The sequence below is a fragment of the Oryctolagus cuniculus genome, chromosome 3 (assembly GCF_051225735.1).
Source record: "Oryctolagus cuniculus isolate XC-2025 breed Fujian yellow rabbit chromosome 3, ASM5122573v1, whole genome shotgun sequence".
Classification (NCBI taxonomy): Eukaryota; Metazoa; Chordata; class Mammalia; order Lagomorpha; family Leporidae; genus Oryctolagus; species Oryctolagus cuniculus.
The window spans coordinates 49,885,689-49,909,938 of record NC_142869.1 but is presented as its reverse complement, the minus strand read 5'-3'; the positions used below and the strand labels follow the sequence as shown (position 1 = coordinate 49,909,938).

Below are 24,250 nucleotides of genomic sequence, written 5' to 3'. Positions count from 1 at the left end.
CCATCAGGAAGGACAAGGGTGGTGGGGTCTGCTTTCTGAGAGGAGTTTCCAAGCCTGGGGATGCTGTTGGTAGAGGTGCTGGGAGCCTGTGACAGCACCGACTGCCTGGAGGGTTCAAGCTGGAAACAGGACAGATGGGACCAAGGCCAGTGAGAGAGAGAGAGAGAGAGAGACAGAGAGAAAGGTCTTCCTTTTGCCGTTTGTTCACCCTCCAATGGCCGCTGCGGCTGGTGTGCTGTGGCCGGCGCACTGCACTGATCCGAAGCCGGAAGCCAGGTGCTTCTCCTGGTCTCCCATGGGGTGCAGGGCCCAAGGACTTGGGCCATCCTCCACTGCACTCCCTGGCCACAGCAGAGAGCTGGCCTGGAAGAGGGGCAACCGGGACAGAATCCGGTGCCCCGACCGGGACTAGAACCTGGGGTGCTGGCACCACAAGGCGGAGGATTAGCCTATTGAGGCTCGGTGCCGGCTCCCAAGGCCAGTTTTGACTTTTTTCACCATTTGTCTCAGCCCTAAAGGAATCAGGTTAAAATGCCCCAAAAGGAGGAGGAAGATTCCAAAATAGTCATTCACCCTCCCACACTTTAATGCCCCTTTAGCCTGTGCAACTGTTACAAAGCCAATGTTAAATTTCTTTTTCATGACTTTGGCTAAACATCTAGCAGATGCTAAGTCACCCTGTTTTAAAAAAGATCTGTTAGATTGACATTGCCTGCTGTGCCTCTGAAGAAAGCTTGATTCTGGAAAATGCTGGGGGTTGAACTGAATGTTCAAGAATGTCGTGTGTGTCTGGGGCTGCCATTGTGGTATAGCAGGTTAAGCTGCCACCTGCAGTGCTTGCATTTCATGTGGGCACCAGTTCACGTCCCAGCTGCTCCACTTCCAATGCAGTTCTCTGGTAGTGACCTGGGAAAAGCAGTGGGGGATGGCCCAAGTATTTGGGCCCCTGTACCTGTGTGGGAGACCTGGAGGAAGATCCTGACTCCTGGCTTTGGCCTGGCCCAGACCTGGGCACTGCGACCATCTGGGGAGTGAAGCAGTGAATGGAAGATCTTTCTCTCTCTCTCAGTATGTCCTTCTCTCTGTATAACTCAAATAAATAAATAGATCTTTAAAAAAGTGTCATATGTGCAAACCAGCACTCTGGAACTCTTTGATATGATTTCCCTGGGTCTGTGCTGAGGCTAAATTGCAGCAGCGGTTAGTGTCCTGTGCTGGGACTCATTGCTCCGTGGCGTTGAGAATGGACAGTAGCAGTTGACAAGGTAGAGTTAGCCCCAAGAGCTCATCAAGTACCTTTCCCTGTTTTGCAGCTTCTGTCATGGTCTCTGAGCAGCGTTGCATTATGATGGCAATAGAGCAAGAAAGAATGTCCCTTCTGTGTCACCCAGGGCTTGGTCCCTCTCCATCCCCATCATAGCACACATTATCATCATGTTGGCAGATCTGACCTCTGGAAGTTATTATTCTGGGGTCTCTCTCTCTCTCTTTTTTTTTTTTTTTCAAAGGCTGAACCCATTTCCATACTCTTGTATTTATGGATATCAATATATGTTTGAGCCATCTTAATTTAAATACTTAATGAAGAAAGCTATCAATTTTAACAAGAATGATTTGATTGCTTCTCATCAATAATGCAGAAATACCTGCTATTGGAATGACTCAGAATAGGAACTGGTAGAGTGACTTTCCAGGTTTTCAAAGGCTGTGTTGTGTTTTCCCAGTAGTGGTGTTGATTGCTGCCGTTAGCGTGTGCTAGGTGAGAAAGCTTTGCTGCTTTTCTGAAAAATCAACAGAAGCCCTCCTTACCCAGTTAGGGTTAACTACAAACCCGAAGCAGAGAAGGTTTCTCGGAGAAGCTCATCAATGTCTGTGGACAGCTTGCAATGTCTTTTTCTGTTTTAAAAAGGTTTGAAGATGCAGAAGTTCTTAGCAAAACATTCCTTAGTCATGTTATTGACTCCTGTCTTCGTCTATTTCAGCTGCTTAAAACAAATACCATACATGAGGTGACTTGGAAGAGTTCATGGGAAAAATGGACTTAAAACATCTGGAGTGAGTTCTGGGCTCCTGGCCTTGGCCTGGTCCAGCCCTGATTGCTGTGGGCATTTAGGGTATGAACCAACAGATGGAAGATCTCTCCCACTTTCTGTCTCTGAGGCTTTGTCCCCCTGCCTTTCAAGTGAAGGTTAAAATAAGTAAATAAAAAGTTTACCTTGGTGCAGAAAGTCCTGAAATCTTTGCATAGTTTTTCCAGAATGCACATTTTCCATGGAGTTTGTGAGGACGCCCAACCTGGTGGCTTATAGAACAGTTTAGTTCTCACCGCTCTGCAGCCTGGGAAGTCCAAAGTTAAGGTGCCTATAGGTGTGGTTTCTGATGAGGGCACACTTCCTGGCTTGTAGATTTACTTGCTGTGTCTTTACCTGGGCTTTCCTTAGCAAGTGCATCTGGAAAGAGATGGTTCTGTCTTCCCGTTTATAAGGGCAGCAGTCTAATCATGAGGATAATTACTTTCCCAAGAGCCTGCCTTCAGATACCATCAGATGGTCAGTTAGGACTTAGACTTGGGAATTTGGAGGAACACAAACATTCTGCTCTGATTAACTTCTTAATGAACAAAACCTCCTCTTACTTTGTAAACATATTAAATACCTCATGCAGCATATTTACTGTTTTTCACACGTGCTCTATCTATATTTAACTTACAACAAGTTAAATATAAATTAATTCAGCTAAAGAGGTCCTACTTAAAGCATACTTTAATTTAGACAGAGGTGCTTTTTGGCTTTGTTTCTTAAAAAAAAAAAAAAAAGAGCTCTATTTTCATTTTATCTGGAATGCAGATTGGGGTGGAGAGAGGTGAGCAAATGAGCTTTCATTCATTGGTTTACTCCCTAAATGCCCACAACAACTGGGGCTGTGCTGGGTGGAAGCCAGGGTCCCAAAACTAAACCACTTGAGCCACATGAGTGGCAAAGACCCAGTTACCTGAGCCATCACCTGTTGCCTCCCAGGTTGCACATTAGCAGGAAGCTGGGATTGGGAGTGGGACCAGGATTTGAACCTAGGCACTCTTTTGGGCTGCATTCATCTCAGCTGCTATGTTAATTGCGATGCCAAACACCCACCAGTATGTTTATTTTTGTTTCTGATGTTCTGATTACATGGATGACTGTAGTTAGACTTTATTACTGTGTTTACAATGTAATTTCTCCATGTTTTGATTCCTTTTTATCCAAATCTAAATATGACTTAAGAATACTGAGTCTCAAAATTAATGCCCTGAATTCAGTTTTGTTTGTATTTTTAGATTTGAAATTGATATGAAAGTTACTGAATGTGACATTCATGTAAAAGTTACTGAATGTTATATTACAGCAGTTCCTTAACTACTTTGCATTTGTTCGTATTTTGAGATCTACATAACATCTGGACTTATGTAATAACAGAAACCGTATATAACCTTATAATAGTTAATTGAATAATATAGACAGGAAAGAATAATTTGGGAGAAAGTCACTCATCCAGGTTTAAATCAGCACCCGATATAAGATATTTTGCATTCCTAGATTAGCATTTAAGCATTAATTCTTCATCATTATGGGGCAGTTCAGGGATTTATGCCCCTAAGGGGGACTTTCTTCCATTTTCTGACCTACTTGTTAAAGACCAAACAATTGATTTATGGTGTATAAATAATTAAAGGCCACTAATGGACACTTGACTAAAATTTATGCCATCAGACATTCTGTACATTTGTAGAAAATATTTGTAGTCAATGATAGAATGGTACTAGTAGCTGGTTTTAATTATTGACTTTGCAAAGATGAAGCTAACATAACTGTATTTGTTTCTTTTAATTTTTAAAATTTATTTGCTTTTATTTATCTGAAAGAGAGAGATCTTCCATCACTGGTTCATTCCCCGAATGGCTGCAATAGTTGGGACTGGGCCAAGACGAAGTGAGGAGCTGAGAGCTCAGATTGGGTCTCCCACGTCCCATGTGGGTGACAGGGACACAAGTACGTGAGCCATCGCCTGCTGCCTTCCAGGATGCACATTAGTAGGAAGCTGTTTGGAAGTGGAGTGGGGACTGGGACCCAGGGGCTCTCATAAGGGATGTGGCTATCCCAAGCAACATCACAACCCCTGTGCTAAATGCCTGCCCCATTTTATTTTTCAAGTTTTCATTTTTTAAAAAGAAGCTTTGCATATATAGTTTTGAAAAATGAGTTTGTTTGCAGTATTTGTTTAAAAAAAGTAACAGCAGTAAACACTAGAAACCCCAGACATGCATCCTCTGCCTTCTCATTTATCTTCCCAGAGATGAGTTTTTCTGCCTTGAGGCGGTTGTTGGGTATTCGCCTGTGTAGCTTTCATTCTTACTTCTTAAATTTTGAATGTATGCATTATCATCCTTCCACTGTGGAAGACACAGAGTTAACACTCTTTCCTGCCCTGAATGTCTGTACTCCCTTGACCTGCTCATTTCTGTCTTCCCAAGGTAGTTAGGTACAGTTTTCATTAGTGTCATATTGCTGTTTGCCTAAAGTATGGCTATTTTTCCATTTGCTGCACAGCCTTTTGTTTTCTTGTAGTGTGTGGTTTACTTGTTCTGTACTTAATTTATACCAAATCTCTGCACCTGTTTTCTCAGTTTCCTTTTAGGGCATCACCATGTACATTGGTGGTCATTTAGCTGATAGTGTCTCCCCTGGAACCTCGACCCCATTCCTGCCAGACAGGAAGCCATTTGTGTCTGGTGTGCAGCTACCGCCCTGGGACCTCCAGTCACCCCTAACCCACATTCTAACCACATGGGTTAGATTTCTTATCAGATGTTTATTCTCTCTTGATGTATCCACTTAGTTTGGCAGAGCACAATCTGAGAAAGGATACATGAGAGATTCATATTTTGAGAAATTTCATGTGTAAAATGCCTTATTTTCAGAGCTGGCATTGTGGTGTAGCGGGTAAAGCCACTGCTTGGGGCTCGTCCATCCACTGGTTCCTTCCCCAGATGCCCACAACAGCTAGAGCTGGGCAGGCATCCCATATGGGTATTGCTGGTTTGAGTCCTGGCTGCTGCCCTTCCAGTCCACCTTCCTGCTAATGCACCTGGGAAAGCAACAGAAGATGGCCTAAGTACTTGGACCCCAGCCGCCCAAGTAGGAGACCCAGATGAAGCTACTGGCACCTAGTTTTGGCCAGGCACAGTGCTGGTCATTGTGTCCACTTGGGGAATGAACCTGCAGATGGAGGATCTCTCTCTCTCTTTCTCCCCCTTTCTCTGTAACTCTGGCTTATAAATAAATAAAATAAAAATCTTTAAAAAATTGTCTTTTCTTGAGGCCAGCGCTGTGGTGCAGTAGTTTAATTCTCTGCCTGTGGTGCTGGCATCCCATATGGGTGCCAGTTCTAGTCCCAGCTGCTCCTCTTCCAATCCAGCTCTCTGCTGTGGCCTGTGAAAGCAGTGGAAGATGGCCCAAGTCCGTGGACCCCTGCACCCTCATGGGAGACCCAGAAGAAGCTCCTGGCTTCAGCCTGGCCCACTGTTGGCTGTTGTGACCAGCTAGGGAATGAACCAGCGGATGGAAGATCTCTCTCTGTGTGCCCCACCCTGCTGCTTGTAACTCTAACTTTCAAATAAATGATTAGATCTTTTTTTTTTTTTTTAAAGAAAAGTGAAAGTATCACACTGTTCTTCAAAGAGTTTCCTTTCTTTAATCTGTTCTTGGAGTTTTTATTTTTTAGTTGCTTGATTTCTGGGTGTGATCTTATATTTACCCTTTCTTTTCTGTTGTCATCTTTTTCTTTTCCTTTTTTCTTTATATTCTAAGTCCTTAAGTTCATTTTTTTTTTTTTTTTGTGAAGAATGATATAGTTCATTGACTTTGTACAAAGTGAAGACATTCATAAAATACTCAGGTCAAAAATATTATTGGCACCCTAAAAGTCCTTCTAGTTACTGTGTTCTTCAAGGTTAAACTGACACTAAGTTTCACCCCATTAAACTACATTTTGTGAGGTTGGTAGATTCACATGCAGTTTTAAGAAGGAAATAGAGATTTCCCATTCAGCTTGCTCTCATTTTCCCCCAGTGGCAACATCTTGCAATGCTAGAGTACAATGGTACAACCGATGTAGATGTTGTTGATCTAGAACATTTCTATCACCACCTGGAGCCCTTGTACCGCCCTTTTGTAGCCTTGTCTGCTTCTCACCAAGTCTCTGGCAATCACTTACTCTCCATTTGAATGATTCTGTCATTTCAAGAATATATGAATACATTCATATAATATGTCACTTTAAAAAAAAAAAGATTTATTTATTTGAAAGGCCCAGTTACAGAGAGAGAGAAAGGGAGAGAGAGCGATCTTCCATCCACTGGTTCACTCCCCAAATGGCCACAATGGCCAGAGCTAGGCTGATCCAAAGCCAGGAGCCAGGAGCTTCTTCCTGGTCTCCCACGTGGGTGCAGGGGCCCAAGGACTTGGACCATCCTCTGATGCTTTCCCAGGCGCATTAGTAGGAAGCTAAATCAGAAGTGGAGCAGCCAGGACTCGAACAGGTGCCCAAATGGGATGCTGGCATTGCAGGCAGTGGCTTTACCCGCTATGCCACAGCTGGTCCCTAAGATATAATATTTTTAAATTGGCTCTTTTCACTCTTTATAATTCTCTGGAGGTTCACCCAGGTTACTGTGTGTCTCAGTCATTTTTGCCATTTTATTGCTGCATGATCTTCCATGGGACTGTGCACTACCATTGTTTAGCCTTTTGTCCATTGATGGACATCTAGGTTGTTTCAATCTTTTATTCATGTGAATAAAGCCACTATAACCATCTGTATAGGTTTTTGTGTGAAAATAAGTTTTCATTTCTCTGGGATAAATTCCCAGATGTATGGCTGCTGGGTATGTGGTAGTGAAATGTTAAGTTTTATAAGAAACTGCCAAACTGCTTTCTGGAGTGGCTATGCCATTTTATGTCTTCACCAGCAATATGTGACTAATCCTGTAGTTGCGCATGCTCATTAGAATTTGGTGTTGTCACTGTTTTAACATTCTTAGAGGTGTGTGGCGATATCTCATTGTGGATTTAACTTGACGTTTCCCTAATGGTTAAAGATGCTGAACTTCTCCATGTGCTTAGCATCTATGCTCTTGTTCCTTCTTTGGCAGATGTCTCATCACATCGTTTGTTCACTTTCTAGTTGTATTTTTAAGTTTTGAGAATCTTTATCTATTATAGGAACTAATTCTTGCATCGATATGTGGTTTGCTTGTCTCTCTTTCCAGTCTATAACTTGTCTTAATCAGCATTTTGTGGTTTTCAGCATACAGTTCCTTGCATGGTTTATTAATTTATATTTAAGTATTCCTTTTTTTAAAACAATCATAAATTCTATTATACTTAATTTAAAAGTCTTTGTAAGGGAGTGTAGGGGTGAGAGAGAGAGAGAAACAGACACTGACCTATCACCCATCTCCTGGTTTACTCCTGAAATGCACACAACAGCTGAGGTAGGGCTGGGCTGGGCTGGACTGAAGCCAAGACCCAGGAACTCAATTTGGGTCTCTTATGGAGGTGGTGGGACCCAAGAACTTGAGCCTTCCAGGATGTGCATGAGCAGGAAGTTGGAATTGGGAGTGGAGCTGGAACTCAAACGCAGGCACTCTGATATGAGGGGTGAGGCTTTCCCAAGGGGTGTCTTAACTGCTGTGCAAAATGCTCACCCCAGTATTGTATTTTAAATTTTGGTGTCCACATGTTCATTGATACTCTGTAGAAATGCAATTGACTTTATTGTATGTTTATCTTGTATCCTGGGGAACTCCCTGAGCTCACTAGTTCTGTTAGTCTTTGTAGATTTCTTGGGATTTACTATGTGGACAATCATGTCAGGTGAGAACAGGAACAGTTTAGATCTTGCTTTTTGACCTGGATGTCTTCTGTTTCCTTTTCTTTCCTACTCACTAGCTAGAACTTCCAGCACTGTGTTGCATAAGAGTGGTGAGAGCACAGTCTTGCCTTGTTTCCTGTCTCAGAGAAAAAGCGTTCAGTCTTTCACCATGAAGTGTAATGTTACCTGTAGGTGTCTGTAGGTAATCTTTATCGAGTTGAGGAAGTTCTCTCTTCCAATTTTTCTGAGACTTTAACGTGAATAATATTTAATTTTGTCAAGTGCTTTTTCTGCAGTATTTGATGAGATCATGTAAATTTTTTTTAAATGTGTAATTTTTTATCTACTTGAAAAGCAGAGACAGTGGGAGAGAGAAAGCTCTTTCATCCACTGGTTCATTCTCCAAGCCCACAGCAGCTCCTGCTGGGCCAGGCTGAAGCCAGGCGTCTGAGACACAGTCTAGGTCTCCCATGTGGGTGGCAGAGGCACAAGCATTTGAGCCATTATTTGTTGCCTCCTAGGATGCATTAGCAGGAGGCTGGGTTAGAAGTGGAGCAGCCAGAACTTGAACCAGGCGTTACAATGTGGGATACCAACGCCCCAAGCTTGACCTGTGAGCCACAGTTTCAGCTCCTAGTTTCTTTCTTTTTTAGCTTATTAATATGTTGGATTATATTAATTGATTTTCAAATATTGCCTTTGCCTTATATCCCTGGAATGAACTCCACTTGGTGATAGTATATAATTCTCTATTCTAGTATTTTGGTAAGTATTTTTCCCCCTTAGGCTTATGAAGGATACTGATAATTAGTTTCCTTGTTTTTGGGTTTTTTTATGGATATGGTATTCTAAGTTAATAATTATTTTCTTTCAGCAGTTAGAACAGTTTGTGCCACTCCCTTTTGGTATCCATGGTTTGTGACGAGAAATCTGCTGTCATTTGAATTATTTTTCCTTTATTGGTAAGTTGTGATTCCTTTCCTCTGCCCTCCAGATTTTTCCTCTGATGGCAGTTTTCAAACGTTTGACTTGTGTCTCAGTGTGGGCTGTTTTTAGGTTTATCCTGTTGGGAGTTGCTTGGCTTCTGCAATATGTAGGTTTATGTTTTCTGCAAATTTGTGAAGTCTTACTTCTTTGACTGCTATTTCCCCAATGCCTTCACTGCCTTTTTCTCCTCTCCTTTAGAACTCCGATGACATGAATGTTAGGTTTTTTGTTGCAGTCTCTCAGGTCATTGAGATACTGCTGATGTTTTTTCAGTCTATTATTTCTGTGTGCAGATTGCATAATTTCTTTTCTAGCTTCCGGTGTACTGATTCTTCCTTCTGTCCCCTCTATTCTGCTATTGAGTCCATCTTTTGAAATTTTTTTGCATTCTGGTTACTATGTTTTCAAGCTCTAAAATTTCCATTTTCTGTTATATATTTGTTACTTGGTTTCATTCTGAGCATGTCTGTAATTGCCTATTGAAGCGTTTTTATATGGCTGCTTGAAAATTGTTGTCAGATCACTCAGACATTCCTGTAACTCGGTTTTGCATCTGTTGATTCTCTTCATTCAGTTTGAAGTCTTCTTGGTGTGAAGGGTGATTTTTTACTGAAATCTGGACATTTTGGGTATTACATTATGAGACTTTGAGTTTTATTTAAATCTTCTGCTGAGCTGCGTTTTTCTGCACCTGCTGTGCTGAGGGAGTGGGCTGCGACTTCAGTGCTGCAGGTGGAAGTGGAAGTCCAGCTTCCCCACTCAGCCCCTGGTGACACCTGAGGGTGGAGGCTCTCCCCAGGAGGCCTCCCCCCCGGCCCCGACCCCCCCCCCACTCCCCCCCCCCCCCCCGCTCTTCACACGCCCAACTGCTTGCCCATCCCTGGAAAGAGCCCTGCTTCTTTGCCTCCCTCCTCTGACACCACCCCTGTGAGGGAGGGGTGTGGGATCTAAGGTATCTTGTTATTGACAGAGGGGATGGCGGCCGGGGCTCCCCGGGAGTCTCCACTGACCCTGTGGCCTCATTCCTGTCTAGACGGAAGCCCCAGCTTTCTGCGTCACCTTCTCTAGCACCACCTCAGCTGAGGTAAAGTGCCCTGTTGTTGCCAGTGGTGAATGAATTCACCAGCAATAGAATCGGGGGAGGAGTGAGCAGAGTTTGACTTATTAAAATATGCTGCAAGGGAGCAGTGGGCCAGCAGGGCAGCTGGAAGCTGACACCTGCTGCATGGTGGATTATAATCTGGGCAATGCATATCTGATACAGATTGCCAGCTAGGGGCTTTTCTATCACTAGTGATTTCCTTATAGCTGAGGATTTTGACCAGGGGCTTCCTCATTGCCTGGAACCAGTGACCTCCACAGAATGCATTCAAGTTTAGTAGCTATTCTCAAACAGTTCTCAAAGTAGCATACCAAGCTACATCTCTACCAGTAATCTGTGAGAGGTCTGTTGTTTCACATTCTTATCAACATTTGGTATTATCCATCTTTTTCATTTTAGTCATTTATCAAAAAATCTGCAATACTGCATTCCAATTTTGGTTTGCTTTAACTGGTGACTAATTAAGTGGGGGCATCTTTGTATGTGTTTATTGGTCATTTGTATAAGCCATTTTGTGAAGTGCCTTTTCAAGTCTTCTGCTTATTTTTCCTATGGGGATTTCTGACATTTTTCCAGAACAGATTTATTTATTTTTGTTTCTTTGAAATGCGGAAGGGGGTGGGAGATATGCTGGCTTACTCCCCAAATGCCCATGACAGGCAGGGCTGAGCCAAGCTGAAGCCAGGAGTTGGACTTCAGTTGGGTGTCCCATGTAGATGGCAGGGATCTAAGCACTTTAGCCACTGCCTGCTGCCTTACAGGGTGCGCGTTAGCAGGCAGCTGGGATGGGAAGCAGAACCAGGACTTGAACCTAGGCACTCTGGTGTGTGATGTGTGCATCTGAAGAGAGGTCTTAACTGCTGCCCAAGCACCCATCCCTTTCCTGTTGATTTTTAAGGAATATTATTTATTTATATGGATACATTCTTTTGTCAAATACATATATATTTTTTCATATATATATATGAAACCCTCAGCAGAATATTTTCTCTCACTCTTTGACTTGCCAGCTCAATCTTTAGTGTTGAACTTTAAAGATTTATTTATTTGAAAGGCACAGTTACAGAGAGGCAGAGGCAGAGAGAGGGAGGGAGGGAAGGAGTGAGGGAAAGAGAGAGAGAGAGAGAGAGAGAGGGAGGGAGGGAGTGGGAGAGAGAGAGAGAGATGTCTTCCATCCACTGGTTCATTCCCCAAATGGCCACAATGGCCAGAGCTGGGCTGATCCAAAGCCAGGAGCCTGGAACATCTTCCAGATGTCCCATGTGGGTGCAGGGGCCCAAGCACTTGGGCCATCTTCTACTGCTGTCCCAGGCACATTAGCAGAGAGCTGAATCAGAAGTGGAACAGCTGGGACTTGAACCGGTGCCCATATAGGATGCTGGCACTGCAGGTGGAAGCTTTAGCCACTACGCCACAGCACTGGCCCCAGTGTTGAACTTTAATGAACAGAAGTTCTTACTATAGTCCAATTTTTTTTTCTTTAATGCTTAGTAATTTTGTGTCCTCTCTTGTCGCTCCCCCTCTTTGTGGAGGAACGACACTAAACCCTGCCTAGGCTTCATATCCGAGTCACGGCACCATTATGTCGCTCTCCCTCTTCGTGGAGGAACGGCACAGGACCCTGTGCTGTTCTTTTGTCTGCTCGGCCCTTCCCGGGTTTACTGCTGGTTCTTCCCGGGTTGGCTACCGTCCCTTCCACCTCCGTGGAAGGGCAGTTCCCCCTGGCCACTTTCCCCACTTCCGCAGGGGAGCGGCACACCGCCGGCCGGCTCTCTCGGGGGCTGCACAGGTGTTCCCCTTAGATGTTCCTGGTGCATGCCGTCTCTCTCCTTCTTTATAGTCCTCCTCCGCCAATCCCAACTCGGCTGCCCACACGCCGAGTACGCTGCTCTCCTCCAATCAGGAGCAGGATCAGCTCCTGGAGGTCATCACTCAAGTTGGCAAGAGGCAGCTGCGTAGAAGCTGTTTTCTTCTCTCCCAGCGCCATATTGTGGGAGAGCAGATGCATAGAATAAGTCCTAATTCCAGTAACTCAGTCCAGTCCGGGTTGCTCCCCACACTCTCTAATAGATCATTTTCTATCCTTAGGTCTTTAAAATGTCTTTTTAAAATATTTTCTTCTAAAAATTATGATATCTTTTATTTTGTCTGTGCAGTGCATCTGGATTTGATTTTCATATATCATGTGAAGTAGAGGTATCTGTATTGTTGTCTTTTTCTTCATTTTCCTAAGAAATTGCCTTAAAATCTTATTTTATATCGTCCCTTAATACTTCGTTTATGCTGTGATACCTGTAATTTGCAGTCATCTCTATCATTTGAGCATTCGTTTCTTTTATCTGCCCCAAGCTCCTCCTTTGAAAAGCTCTCCTGTTTATTTCATAGTTACATAATTTTCTATTTCTGAAGATATAATAATACACCTAAAACATTTTCCTTCTTACATACCTTCTGTTTTCTCTGGGCTTTTTCTTTCATGCTTTTTTTTTTTTCTCTCTCAATTTTCTTTCTGGTAACTTTTGGAACCACTCCTGTTTAGAGGAAGGGCCGATGATTCTGAACTCCTGTGGAGAGTGACTTGGTTGGGTTATTTAGCTGGGGAGGCTTCAGAGTTGGCAGCTTCTCTAGAGAGGAGCCTTCCAGTTTCCTGCCTGGAGACGAAAGTCTTGCAGCCTCTGGGAACCTAAAACTGGAAGTGAGAGGGGAGGTGTGTGGGGGGGAGGGCAGGGCTCAGGACCCAGGATGCGTGTGCTCACTTGATGCCCTGTGTTCAGCATGGTACTGCTATACTCTCAACTCTGCTGGGTACTCTGTGGTTACAGAACCTCTGTTTCATCTCTGCAGGGGGAAAACCTGTAGTTGTTTGACCAGCTGTGTAGAGTGGGGAGGGGAATTAGACATTCTGAGTTGGGGTGCAGTCTCCATCAACTCAATGATAGATAGCAGTCTCTCCCACCCACCAAGTATAAATTAACTAGCAGGTAAACCTAGTATGGCCAACTCATGAGTCCTTAAGGGATTCGGAGTAGTAAATTATATTAGCTCTTGACTTTCCCCTCTGTTAACCAGGATTTCAGTTTTCTCAGATCTAGTGTCATTTACCAATTGTCTAACAACTTTCTGGTTTCCAGATTTTTTTTTAAAAAAAGATTTATTTATTTATTTATTTGAAAGGCATAGTACACAGAGAAAGGCAGAAAGAAATCTGTCCATTGATTCAGTCCCCAAATGGCCACAATGGTGAGGGTTGAGCCAGGCCAGAGCCAGGAGCCAGGAGCTTCATCTGGGTCTCCCATGTGGGTGCAGGGGCTCAAGCACTTGGGCCATCTTCTTCTGCTTTCTCAGGTGCATTAGCAGGGAACTGGATTGGAAGTGGAGCAGCCAGGACTTGAGCTAGTGTCAACCCACTGTGCCACAGTGCCAGCCCTCAGAATTTTATTTATTTTTATTTATTTTTTTGACAGGCAGAGTGGACAGTGAGAGAGAGAGAGAGAAAGGTCTTCCTTTGCCGTTGGTTCACCCTCCAATGGCCGCCGCGGCCTGCGCACCGCGCTGATCCGATGGCAGGAGCCAGGTACTTCTCCTGGTCTCCCGTGGGGTGCAGGGCCCAAGCACCTGGGCCATCCTCCACTGCCTTCCCAGGCCACAGCAGAGAGCTGGCCTGGAAGAGGGGCAACCGGGACAGAATCCGGCGCCCTGACCGGGACTAGAACCCGGTGTGCCGGCGCCGCAAGGTGGAGGATTAGCCTAGTGAGCCGCGGCGCCAGCCAGATTTTTATTTTATTGCTACTATGTGCTCTTTATCTTTTCCTAGATGGGATCATGGCTTTAAAAATGTATTTACATTTATTGTCATTTTAGCGGGGTTCAGGGAAGGAGTCAAACTAGATATGTTCAATCTGCCCTCTTTACCCAGAGAAAGTGTCATAAAATTTTATACATTTTAAACACAAAAAACATTTTCTTTCAGTTTTGAGTTCAGGAATTAAATCAATCCAGCAAATAAGTCCAAGAAGTTCTTTCTAGGTAATGAAATGGAATTGCAGCTGCTGTGTTAGATGAAGGCACTAATGATGGAGAAATAACCATAGAAGATCGAAGAAAGTCTTTCATAGCTAGGCAGCAGAGATTGGATTTTGCTTTTCAAGTCTTCTAGCAGGGAAAAAAAAAAACCCACCTTTTTCTTACACCATTAAGAAAAACATGGCAGTGGGCGGGGTGGGGTTGGAGGTCCAGCACTGTGATGCAGCAGGTTAAGCCGCCACCTGTGATGCTAGCATTCCATATGAGTGCCAGTTTGAGACCTGGCTGCTCCACTTCCAATCCAGTTCTTTGCTTATGTGCATGGGAAACAGCAGAAGATGGCCCAAGTGCCTGGGCCACTGCCACCCATGTTGTGGCCATTTGGGGAGTGAACCAATCAATCTCTCTCTCTCTCTCTCTCTCTCTCTCTCTCTCTCTTTCTAGCTGTGCCTTTCATATAAATAAATAAATGTATGTTTTGAAAAAGAAAAACTTGAAAGGCAGGTATTTGACATAGCATTAAGGTGCTACTTGGGATATGTATAACCATATTGGAGTGCCTGGGTTCGAGTCCCAGTTCTGCGCCAGATTGCAGCTTCCTGCTGCTGCACAGTTTGGGAGGCAGCAGGTGATGGCTCAAGTGGCTGCGTTCCTGGCACCTATGTGTGAGCACTGGATTGAGTGCTTGGCTCCCGGCTTTGGCCTGACCTAGCCCTACTTGTTCCGGGCACTTGATGAGTGAACCAGTGGATGGGAACTTTCCCTCCCTTCCTTCCTATCTTTGTCTCTCTGCTTTTCAAATAAGTAAAAAAGAAAACAGAATTTAGGAACTAAATAGTGGTGGTAGCTCTGTGGCATTGTGAATGTGCTAAATACCACTGAATGGTTGATTTTATGTTATGTGAATATTTTCCTTAATTACAAAAATTCTTTAAAACAAGAACCAAAACACATGATCATTTTCCAGCCTTATAGCTACAATGCCACCTGAATTTGGTAAATGGATCTACTGCAGGCTTCATTGAGTTGTGTTTTTGTCGTCTACCTAGGAACTTTGTAGAGATTAAGAAATGTTTATGAACATGACCCTGGAAGATTTCCAGAATGATATTCTTCATTTTGTGAAAAGGGAGACCAAGATCTATTCTAAGAGGGTGGCAAATGACATTGCTATTTTAGTCTGCTAGAGAAGATGAAAAGAATGAAGAAATATTTAATGTATATACCTCTTTCCACCAGAATATGTTCATCAGAACTAGGCATTCTAAATCTTGACCTAAGCAAGACTTTATTATTAAACCCTTTAATCATTTGTACAGTATAAGAAAATTCTGCTGTAATTTGGAATAGTTCCTGTAAATTTATATCTTGCATATATTCCTGATTTGTCCTATGAAAACCTCTTCTCTTCAAAAGATTTAACAACATTTTATTACCCAAAATGTGGTATATGTCAGTTTAGTAGAGTTTACTAAAGCGTGCGTTCTGAGGCCATTGTAGCAGGGCGCAAGTTCTGGCTCTGGCACTTACTAAAATCTCATTTCTCATCTGTAAAATGGATCAGAGGATAGGGACATAGTGGTGACAGATATGAAAGTATACATGTTAAGATAGCTACTCTTTGGCACAAGGTAGGGTTTCAGTAAATGCTATTTTTTTCTGAAGTTTTCTTGAATTGTAGTCCAAAAGCACTTTGGAGGAACACGTGTAGTTCGAGCAACTCGTGGATGACTCGGACTCTCGTTCTCATTGCTTATGTGGTGGTAGGTGGTACTCCTTTCTCTTTTTGTACAGCAACTGAATGGTTTTAGCCACCTTTATTTTCTAAATTATCCCAGACTTCATAATGCAGTTGACTTGTTTGAAAAATAAAACCCAGAGACTATAAATGGAGTTTATTTTCAACTCCCTGTATTTAGTTTAGACATAATTCCAATCATTTGTACATTTTCCCTGGGAATCAGTGAAAAGATTGAGAAGAACCTGTGTTATAAATCTGACATTGGAAGATGTAGTCAGTCAGTCAGTGGCCACCAAGAATATTTGCTTTTTGTAAACCTATTTTTCTTTAGTGATATTGTGTGGTTGTAAGCAGTAAGTGATGCAAATGCTCTCTCACAATTATGACTTTAGCTGCAGTGTGAAATCTCTCCATTTCCTGCAAGGTGAAATTTTGTGCTTACATATTATGAATTTCACTCCTAAGCCATCTTTTAAATTTTATTTCACAGATCTACAATCAAAATCTTGAAGGTCATAAACTTTCCGATGGTGGTGGCAAGCCATGGCGGCCGACGACAAAGTTGCTATCTTAACTGATGATGAAGAGGAGCAGAAGAGAAAATACGTGCTTGCTGATCCATTCAATGGTATTTCCAGGGAGCCAGACCCACCTTCCAATGAGACACCCTCCTCCACAGAGACGTCTGCTCTTCCCGAGGAGGAAGTAGACTGGATAGAGAAGCACTGTATTAAAATAAACAACGATCTTCTAATCTCCAAGGTCTTTTACTTTTTCTTTTACTCTGCCTATGGCTCGCTCTACCCACTTTTGCCTGTGTATTATAAACAGCTGGGAATGTCACCAAGCCAGAGTGGACTGTTAGTAGGTATTCGATACTTCATTGAGTTCTGCAGTGCCCCCTTTTGGGGTGTAGTTGCAGATCGCTTTAAAAAAGGCAAAATTGTCCTCCTCTTTTCCCTTTTGTGTTGGGTTTTATTCAACCTGGGCATTGGGTTTGTCAAACCTGCTACCTTGAGATGTGTACCAAAGATTGCTCCAACAGCACCTCCCACCAACTCAAGTCACCTGTTTACCATCCTGCCAACAAATTCCTCTGGTATCGCTTTCCTTACCACATCACCAAAAATGCGTGAAAAGAGGAACCTGCTTCCTTCTAAATGGTCGCCAACAGAAACAGGCTCTAATATCACAGACCCCATTAGCTTTTCAACAGTTTCAAACACTAGTGAGTCTATTCTGCCACTCCAGACATATGAACCTACTCACCATCCTGTGGACTTGACCTTGAGCCCAAGCACAACCCCTACTCCCCCAGAAAATGTAACCAGGGAGACAACCACTGCTATTATCACTACCACCAAATCTTTACCTTCTGACCAAGTCACTCTTGTTTATGATCAACAAGAAGTTGAAGCTATATTCTTGGTGATCCTGGTAGTTGTCATAATAGGAGAATTTTTCAGTGCCTCTTCTGTCACGATTGTGGACACAGTGACTCTCCAGTATCTGGGAAAACACAGAGACCGCTATGGGCTGCAGCGCATGTGGGGCTCCCTGGGCTGGGGCTTGGCCATGCTGTCTGTGGGCATTGGGATTGACTACACCCACATAGATGTGCTCATTGATGGAAAGGGGTGTAAACCCCCGGAGTACCGGAACTACCAGATCGTCTTCATCGTCTTTGGCGTTCTCATGACCATGGCCTTGATTGTTGCTACTCAGTTCCGGTTTCGTTACAACCACTTCAAAAGCAACGATAAGGGGAAGGAGGTGGAGATCCCCCAGGTGGAGAGGAACAATTCTGCAGAGTCCTCAGAGGACACGCCGCCCACCACAAGCCCCTCGCAGACCTTCAGCTTCTGGGACTTGATCAGGCTGCTCTGCAGTGTGCAATACGGCTCTGTGTTGTTCGTGGCTTGGTTCATGGGGTTTGGATATGGCTTCGTGTTCACCTTTCTGTACTGGCATCTGGAAGACCTGAACGGAACTACAACACTATTTGGGGTCTGCTCAGTCTTGAGTCACGTGTCCGAGCTGACAGCTTATTTTTTTAGTCACAAGCTTATTGAATTGATTGGCCACATCAGGTAAGAAATGCCTGTGGGTTGCTGGCCCCCAGCAAATGAACCCTGTCTTTTTGTAGTTTAGAATTCCTCTTAGCTATCCTTAAACTTAAGGATACTATTCTTTGTGTTGAAGGTAGGGTTGGGATGGGAAGAAGGATTTTTATTGTTCTTTCTTACCCTAGAAACCTAAGAAGGATTTCATGAACGTATTTGGATTATCTCAAGCAAACAAAAATGGCTGTTTCCTCTCTCACCCCTCAGACAAGACCTTTAGGCAACTCAGCTATGTGCTAAGAAACACATGCTAGGGAACTCACACTGTGTTCAGGCATAGGAGCACCACTTTAGTGAGCTGTCCATGGACTTAATGAACCAGCTGTCACAGGCATTTATGAAGGAGGGCTTAAGTAGATAGATTGTGGTTTTTATCAGCCTTCATGTAGTCTTAACCACCTGTTGACACAAGGCTTGAGTCCATGGCATATTATATTATATTATATTATATTTAATAAGACTGTGATATAACCAATCAAAGTCCCTAATCCACCATATTATGTGGAAGAAATTCTTACATATATTTTTTTCTGACTGTAGCATCAGCCTCTGCATTTTTGCCTGCTATAAAGATGTGGGATATTTAAAAATCTTCCTTTTACTGGAAACTCCCCATATAATCCTTTTAGTAAAAAGGAAAATCTATAAATGCCTCCTGTTTCCTGTTTCATCATGTTTCTCACTATTAATGTTTACCCATAGCTGATTCAACAATACCATATTCTTTATAGGTCGTTCTGCTGTATTGTTGGCTTTAAGTTGTGGAGCCAGCTACACTTAAGCATTCTCGTCTCATAGAAAAGTCTGACGTGCTTGTCCCTAGAACTGGCACTTGCTGTAACTAAGAGAAAGCAACCGGATGTGTTTGTGTGTATGTGATAATCTTTAAATCTGCCCTCTGTAAGAAATCAAAAGGGAGAAATAGACAGTCACACGTTTTGAAAAATATTTGTCTTTATTCCTTGATTGCCCTTTCTACTAACCGAAGAAAATATTTTCTAATTTAAAACTTCAACCTAGAGCCATTCTTTTCCCTGAAACAATTGTGAATGTTTTTTCTTGTTTGGCTTGGTTTTGCTGCGGGAGACTGTGTCCTGTTCCTTCTCTTTCTCAAATCTTTGTCCCCTTTGTTGTCACTAAACAAGGTCATGCACTGTGTGGACGGTTCCCAGATGCACAGATTCCCCCAGGCACATTCAGTGGAGCTGTTCTGATTAAGGACTTGGAATGTCCTTTAACCTTGTCTAGGCCATTTTCATAGCTATGCGGATCAACCATGATGAATTAGACATTTCTCTTCATCTTGGGTGTCTGAGTAAATCTCACTGCAGCTAATAGTATCTTGAAAAATTGCAGTCATTTATTCTTAAAAAGGTTACCCAGAAAGTTTTTTTTTTTTTTTTTTTTTTTTTTTTTTTTACCAATAAGTAGAGTTCTTAGACATTGTTTAATCTGTCTAGCACTAGTTGAACACTGATTTAGCCTGGAGTGTGTGTAGAGATTCTATTTGCAGAGAGATTGTTAGATTCTTCTCACATGCTAGTAAAAAATGATTCCCTAATGCCTTTGCCTGAGGTCGTATTTTTATGATAGGATTCTAGTGAGGGACAGGTGGTTAGCATAGTGGTTAGGAAGCCCAAGTCCCACACCGGAGTGCCTGGGTCCAATTCCTGGCTCCAGCTTCTTGCCAGTGCAGACCCTGGGAGGCAGTGGCAATGGCTCAAGTAATTGGGTTCCTGCCACCCACATGGAGATTTGGATTGAATTCCCACCTCCTTGATTCCGCCCCAGCCATTGCAGGCATTTGGGGAGTAAAGTGGCAGATGGGAACTCTCTCGCTACCTCTCAAATATATAAATAAAAATGTGAAAGGGAAATCCTGACACATTTACTATTACTTTTATAATTACATGAGATTATGCTTATGTTTTTCCTTCCCAATTGACATTAATTACTCATTATTATTTACTTGTGTATTTAGATATGTTGATTATTTTTTTGAAGGGCAGAGTAATAGAGAGGGAGAGACAGAGAAAGAGGTCATACATCCATTTATTCACTCCCCAGATGCCAGATGGCAATGTGACAAGCCATGGGCCAAGCCAAAGCCAAGAGCCTGAAACTCCATGGGGTCTTGGGCAGGAGCCCAAGTTCTCAGACCATCACCCATTGCTTTCCCAAGCACATTAGCCGACGAGTAGGGTTGTGATAAAAACAAGCTACAATAAATCACTTGTAAATTTTAAAATCATGATGATCCATTGTTAGGCCATTACCTATGTTATTTGATTTAAATATATCACCATTTTAAGAGATACATAAAAATGTACTTAACCTATGACTTTTCTCTTAACATGCATACATTCAAGGTTAGTTTTGCCAGGCAGATGTTATCCAGAAGGGTTAAAATATTGCCCAGTAACTGCTAGTTGTTATTGATGGCGGCTGAGTATCTGAATGAGCAAGATGGTCACTTGGGGAAAGAAGGAGACACATGACACAAATAGCCTTTCCTGAGGGGGCACTGCAGGAAGACCCAGAACACAGAGCAAGATGCTAGGGCTCCGGCTTGGCAATACATGATAAGTAGCCCTGGAGGAATAACAGTCAGTATTAGAAGAGGGAGGGCACTCTGCCGCTGAGGCAATCAGTTTGAGGTGACCACGGAGGACTTGGAGACGTTGTGCCTGAGTGGTTTTTCCCACTTCTTGTGTTTGCTTTCACCCTGTGCCCCTAGCCACCCTTTGTGCCATCTTTGCTGATCCCAGACGCCATGGCTCCCTGATTGTCTGCCCTGTGTGGAGGGTGCTGATTTCTGCAGGCTGCACTTCCTAGGGTTTGGTCTCCTATCTTTGGCTCATGCGTTGGTTCTTAACCAGTAGACTCACCAGGAGAGATTTTCAAGCTCCTGATGCTAAGGCTGCACCCAGACAGCAGATACATCACATGTTCTAGGCATTTGTACCTTTTAAACCTCCAGGGTGATTCCAGAGTGGAGCTGCGTCTAGCTAATAAGAGGCGCAGGGGAACGAAGGATTAGAGGCAGTGCATTCCTTTCTCTCTAACACATGTGGTTTTTGCCTCCTTTCAGGTGGTTCTTTCCCTGGCCTCAGGCCATTTCCTCGAATGCACCTGCTGAAAAGCACTCAGCTCAAGATGTCCAAGCCTCCACTGCAGATGTCTGCAGCTCTCCCTACTTGTAGGTCTCTCCACTCTGGCACTTTGTCCTGCTTCCCAGACTCTCAGCCATGTCTCTTCAACTCAGGAGATGTCTGTGGCCTGTCAGGCAGCATCCGTGAGCTGCTGCAGGTCACCGCAGCCCCACCCACTGCGGGTGACCCTGCGCTCTGACAGCATCTCCTTTGTTAATCCTCACAGGCCATGGAGAGGCTGCCTGCGGTTATCTCACAGTACACCGGCTTCTCAGCCTCTCTGTCACCTATCTGGCCAAATCCCTGAATTATGAGACTGAAGCCTGTTTCCCTAATTAGATCCTGACTCATACCGCATTCTTCATTGCTAGCAAGATTTCTGATGGTAATTGCCACAGTAAAGAAATACAATGGAAATAGAGTAACTCAATTCTTGATGAAAAGCCAGGGATGGGTGTTGCTGGGCAGCGGGTTAAGTCACTGCTTGGGATGCCCACATTCCATGTCAGAGTGCCTGGGTACTAGTCCTGCCTCCACTTCCTGTCTTCACTTCCAGCTTCTTGCTAATGCACCTAGGAGACAGCAGATGATGGCCCAAGTTACTTGGGTTCTGCCATCCACATGGCTTCCATCTGACCCAGCCCTGGCTGTTGTGGGCATTTGGGGAATGAATCAGCAGATGGAAGCCTACACTGTCTCTGCCACTCTGCCTTTGAAATGAAAGAAATAGATAAATCTCTAAAAAACAAAACTGGCAGATATTTATCCTAGTTGTTAATACACCCATATTCTGTACTGGAGTACCTGGTTTGATTCTTAGCTTTAGCTCCTGAGTCCAGCTTCCTGCCAGGGCACACTCTGGGAGGCAGCAAATGATGGCTCCAGTGGTTGAGTTCCTGTCACCCATCTGTGAAACCTGGATTGAGTTCCTGGCTTTAGCCTGAACAGTCCCAGCTGTTGTGGGAAGTTGGATACGAGCTAGTAGATAGGAGCCCTGTCTCTTTGTCTCTCTCTGCCTCTCAACTTCTTGTTAAAAAGATTTATGTATGTATGAAGGTAATGTATTTGAAAGTCACAGAGAAAGATATATTTTCTTTCTCTTGGTTCACTCTCCAAATGGCCACAGTGGCCAGAGATGGTTCAAGCCAAAACCAGGAACCAGGATCTCCATCCTGATCTGCCATGAGGGTGGCATAGGTCTTCCACTGCTTTCCCAGGCACATTAGCAGGGAGCTGGATCTGTAGTGAAGCAACCAGGACTCAAATTATTGCCCATGTGGGATGCCAGCATCATAGTTGACAGCTTAACCCTCTATGCCACAAAACCCAAATACTTGGGCCCCTGCAATCCACATGGGAGACCAGGCTGGAGTTCCTGGCTCCTGGCTTTGGTTTGGACAAGCCCTGGCCATTGTGGCCATTTGTGGAGTGAACTAGTGGATGGAAGATATTCTCCCCTGCCCCCCAGCCCCTCCTCTTCCCTCTCCTCCCCCTCCCTCCTTCCCTCTCTGTAACTCTGCCTTTCAAATAAATAAATCTTTAAAAAATATGATGAATCTTAACATTTTCCCCTTCTTATTTCTTGAGAGGATTATTTCTTCTTAAAAGTGGTTTTTAACATGATAAAAAGGTTAGACTTAATTTTCATGATAAATTTAAAATAAGTTATACATGTTTTAGAGGAGTAGCTATTTTATATTATTTAAAAACAAAAACCCTGCTGTCTTTGTTTGCTAGAATGAAATACCTGAGCCTGAATAGCGTATAAAGAATAGAAGTTGGTTCTAGAGGCTAGGAAGACTGGGAGCATTGCACTGGCACTCACTTGGATTGGTGAGGGCCTTCCTGCTTCGTCATAGCTTGGTGGAAGCCATCTCATAGATGGAGCAGGTGTGCTAGCTCAGGTCTCTCTTCCTCTTCAGATAAAGCCATTAATGCCTCATTGGGGACCTTGCTCCCATGACCTCATCTAATCCTAAGTACTTCTCAAAGGCCCTATCTCCAAATAGCATTTATAAATGAATTGGGGATAAAGTTTTTACCAGTGAACCTTTGGGGCAACACATTCAAGCCATGGCACCGCATATTTGTGGAATTTAGTTCAGTCGTTTATGCCTAGAGAATCCCAGCTTAGCAGGATGCAGGGGATGAACACCAAAAGGAAGGGGTTGGAAAAGACAGATGCTGAAATCCAGATAGGGGCTGGGATTGGGACCTTGGACTTTATCTGGGAGTCATAGCAAGGTTTAAAGCAGAGGAAGCCCTTAGATTTTCATATGGGATGGTCACCCTCATTTGCTGTCTGGAGGGTAACTAGAAAGTTCTTGAAATAATCCAAGTGAGAGAACTGCAGCAGTAGCAGCAGAAATGGAGGAAAGGGATACTTGGAAAGTAAAGTTGATAGAATGATTTGGTTTGGATATGAGAAGTAGAGAACCCTATATTTCCAACTTGGGTGTGGTAGTTCCACTCATTCTAATAGGAAATTCAGAATGGACTTGTAGAATTGGGTGTGCGCATGTGTGTGATAATGTCAGGTTTGTTTACTTTGAAGTATCTAGATGTAGATATCTGGTGCCTGTTACAAGCCCAGCATGTGACATGAGCTGAGTCTTATTTTGTCTGTTTGTGAACCTGGACAGTAATACCTGCTGCAGAGGAGTATTAGAATTGCATAGGAACTTATTGAAAGCACTTAGGATGGAGTCGGGCAGGTAGAAAAGCAGCAGGAAGCAGGTGCGACCACCATTGTTGTTGGTGATGGTAGTGATATTATACCACACTTTAGATTACTAGTTATTATTAACTCAGTATTTAAAAGAAAATGGAATCCGCCTGTTTTGTCTACTAGAAAGTAGAACTCGGCAGGCATTTGGCGTGGTGGTTAATAGGCCGCTTGGGATGCCTGTAACCCGTATCAGAATGCTGGTTTTGAGTCCTGGCCCCACTCTTGATTTCAGCTTCTTGCTGACATACACCCTGGGAGGCGGCTGGTGATGCCTTGAGTCGTTGGGACCCTGCCTCCCACGAGAGACTTGAATTGAGTTCCCGGCTCTCAGCTTCCAAGCCTGGCCCAGCCTGAGCTGTTGCAGGCATTTGGCGGAGTGAACCCGGGGAGGAGATTCTCTCTCTCTCTCTCTGTTTCTCTCTCTGTTTCCCAACCTTTCAAGTAAAGTAAGTAACAAAATTTAAAAGTAGGCCTCAAATATGCTCT

At 43.6% G+C, this 24,250-nt stretch overlaps 1 protein-coding gene across 6 annotated transcripts in view; it reads left to right on the top strand.

Annotated features, from left to right (window-relative positions):
- The window catches only part of MFSD6 (major facilitator superfamily domain containing 6), an 89,395-nt gene that overhangs the window by 14,017 nt on the left and 51,128 nt on the right, over positions 1-24,250 (top strand). For 5 of the 6 annotated variants that reach the window (XM_051848350.3, XM_051848355.3, XM_070070460.2 and 2 more), the window contains exon 2: positions 16,252-17,851. In XM_051848350.3, the coding sequence (XP_051704310.2) occupies positions 16,305-17,851 (1,547 nt within the window). In that variant the 5' untranslated portion in view covers positions 16,252-16,304. Of the gene's footprint in view, positions 1-8,782; positions 8,871-16,251; positions 17,852-24,250 lie in introns of all 6 variants that reach the window. The other variant, XM_051848352.3, reaches the window with a different exon arrangement.